The sequence below is a fragment of the Lipotes vexillifer genome, unplaced genomic scaffold, assembly GCF_000442215.2.
Source record: "Lipotes vexillifer unplaced genomic scaffold, Lipotes_vexillifer_v1.1 scaffold299, whole genome shotgun sequence".
Lineage (NCBI taxonomy): Eukaryota > Metazoa > Chordata > Mammalia > Artiodactyla > Lipotidae > Lipotes > Lipotes vexillifer.
In genome coordinates this window covers 3,962,620-3,965,474 of record NW_006784347.1, presented here as the reverse complement: position 1 = coordinate 3,965,474, position 2,855 = coordinate 3,962,620, and the positions used below count along the sequence as shown (strand labels likewise).

Genomic DNA, 2,855 nt, shown 5'->3' with positions numbered 1-2,855 from the left:
AGCAGGAAGGTTGGTCCAAACTATCCTCAAACTATCTGCTCTTATTCCTTAAATCTTCAACCTTCAAAGCTTCAATTATTCATTCTTTCATTGTTTTAGCACATTCTTAGTGAATGTCCATGACATGACTGGCATTGTGCATCATGCTAAGTAAGCATTGAGAAACAATGGGGAATGTGATGGTCAATTTTATGTGTCAGTTTGGCTGGGGCATGGTGCCCAGATATTTGGTGTCAAACATTATTCTGGATGTTTCTGTGAGGGTGTTTTTTAGATGAGATTAACATTTAAATCAGTGGACTGGTGGGTGGACCTCATCCATTCAGCTGAAGGCCTGCAGAGAACAAACACTGACCTCCCCTGAGGGAGACGGAATTCTGCCAACAGAACCCTGCCCTGGGCTTCCTGCTTCTGGCCTACCCTGCAGATTTTGGTCTTGCCCCTCCACGATTGTGTGAGCCCTGTTAACCTAAAAAATAAAACACCCTGCAGTTTTACCAGCAAAATGGGTTTACTCAGGAACAGCAAAGAATTGCAATTCAGGACAAGCTGGCTACCGCAAAATCCACAGACAAATCCAACAAAGAAAGGAAAAGAACGTTATAAGGAAGAAGCTGGAGGAGCAGTTTTGTGTTTTCTTTTTTTTTTAAATTTATTTATTTTGGTTGTGCTGGGTTTTTGTTGCGGCGCACTGGCTCCTCTGGCTGCAGTGCGCGGGGCTCTCAGTTCCCCCACCAGGGATCAATCCCTGGCCCCCTGCATTGGAGGAGCATGGAGTCTTAACTACTGGACCACCAGGGAAGTCCCTGGAGGGGTTGTTTTGAACTAAAGTCCATTGGAGGAAAGTGAGAGTTGAAAGTGATGACTGGTTTTCATTGGCTGAGTAGCTTGGGTAATTGATTTCTTGTGGGAGATACAAAGAACACCTTTCTTGGTGAGGCCTGTAATTGAGGATTCTTTCCCATTGATGATTCTTCCTGTTGGGATCTGTAATCAACAGTTTTTCCTGTTATTGACCCTGAGGTGCCACAGGGCAGAGGCACTTGGTGACATGTCTTTACTTTCAGGTTGTGTCTGGGTGGACAGGGTGAGAGCTCTCCCTTTTGGCCTTCCCACTCCATTTAAAACAGGTTTCCCTTTATTAGTTTTCACAGCCATTTCCTTAAAATAAATCTCTCTATACATACACACACCCTGTTGGTTCGATTTCTCTGGAGAATGCTGACTAACGCGGGGAGTCGTGGACAAAGAATACTGCCTGCCATATTAGTAAACAAAAGACGTTGAGGCTATCAAGCCCTCAGCCACTGCAGCCATCCCCGACTGTGCACCCTGAGGAATTCAGAATGGAGAACACACGACACTGGCCCTAGATAGTTAGGGTGCGTATCAAAGGAACGATTTCACTAAGCTCAGACTGTCACATCTTCTCATAAACGGAAAAGCACTAAATTTATTTACTTGAGATGTCTGGGTTTTTTTAATTAGCAGTAATCTTTTGATGTTTGACTACCTGTTTTTTTTAATTAATCAATTAATTAATTTATTTTTGGCTGTGTTGGGTCTTCGTCTCTGTGTGAGGGCTTTCTCCAGTTGCGGAGAGCGGGGGCCACTCTTCATCGTGGTGCGCGGGCCTCTCACTGCCGCGGCCTTCTCTGTTGCGGAGCACAGGCTCCAGACGCGCAGGCTTAGTAGCTGTGGTGTACGGGCTCAGCCGCTCCGCGGCATGTAGGATTCTCCCAGCCCAGGGTTCGAACCCGCGTCCCCTGCATTGGTAGGCAGACTCTCATCTACTGCGCCACCAGGGAAGCCCCTGTTTGTTTGTTTTTGAGAAAAACTCCTTTACATTCTTGCTCTTCCCTTTCCTCTTCTGAACAGTCCCTCAGAGACATCTGAGAGGCTATCTCACCAGCTTAAGTCCTCAGTAATGCCCCCAATAAAACATAACTCTCAACTTTAAGGTTGGACATTTTTTTTCAGTATACAGAGCAAAGCAGACTTTATTCTACCCTCAAATCACTAAAGTCTAGCTGGGGAGATTGATGCTAATTGGATAAACTAGTGCAAATAAACAAACAGAAAAGATAGCACCCCGAAGGGTGTTGCAGGAGCCTCCAGGTCGGGAAAGCCTCTGTGAGGGTGACACTCAAACCTGGGGCCGTGGACGAGGGGGCTGGAGCAGGGGGTGTGCCCCAGACCAGGACGGGCCACACAAGCTTAACGGCAGGTCACAGGTAAGGTCAGGGGAAAGGCCAGGGCGATCCCGTAGCGAGGAGAGCCACCAGGGTCTCGGGGTGGCTGGGAGCACAAAGCGGCCCCGCCCCCACCTCACGTCGACCCTCCCCTCCCCCATCCCCGCGCGCTCCCGTGGCCAGGTCCCGCCCCTTCTTTTCCCTCCCCCAATCCCTCCCGCGCTCCCACGGCCCGGTCCCGCCCTCCAGCCCCTCACCCAATCCCCACGCGTCCCCACGGCGTCGCGGCGTCTGCGTGCGGTCTGAGGCGGGTACGCGGCCCGGGCGCGGGCGACATGGAGGAGCTGCTGAAACGGGAGTTGTGCTGCGGCTCCGTCAAGGCCACGGGTCACTCGGGGGGTGGGTGCATTAGCCAGGGCCGGAGCTACGACACGGACAGAGGACGAGTGTTTGTGAAAGTGAACCCCAAGGCGGAGGTCAGGGCTGCCGCGGGCGGGGGAAGTGGGCGGGGGACTGTGGTCCCGGGTCCGTGTCCGGGTTCGGCGTCGGGAGCCGGTCCGGGTCCGCGGGCGGGGCCGTTCGAGCCCGGGTCTGCGGACCGCGGAGGCTCTCGGTGACCCGTCTTTTTGTCAGGCTGGCCTGGCGTTTTGGGGGTCCGCGGTT

General features: G+C 52.2%; 1 protein-coding gene across 1 annotated transcript in view; it reads left to right on the top strand.

The window, feature by feature from the left end:
• Positions 1-2,487: 2,487 nt before the first annotated feature.
• Positions 2,488-2,855, top strand: part of FN3KRP (fructosamine 3 kinase related protein) — a 7,026-nt gene continuing 6,658 nt past the window's right edge. The window contains exon 1 of the mRNA XM_007456794.1: positions 2,488-2,668. Coding sequence (XP_007456856.1) covers positions 2,528-2,668 — 141 coding nt within the window. The 5' untranslated portion in view covers positions 2,488-2,527. The remainder of the gene's footprint in view (positions 2,669-2,855) is intronic.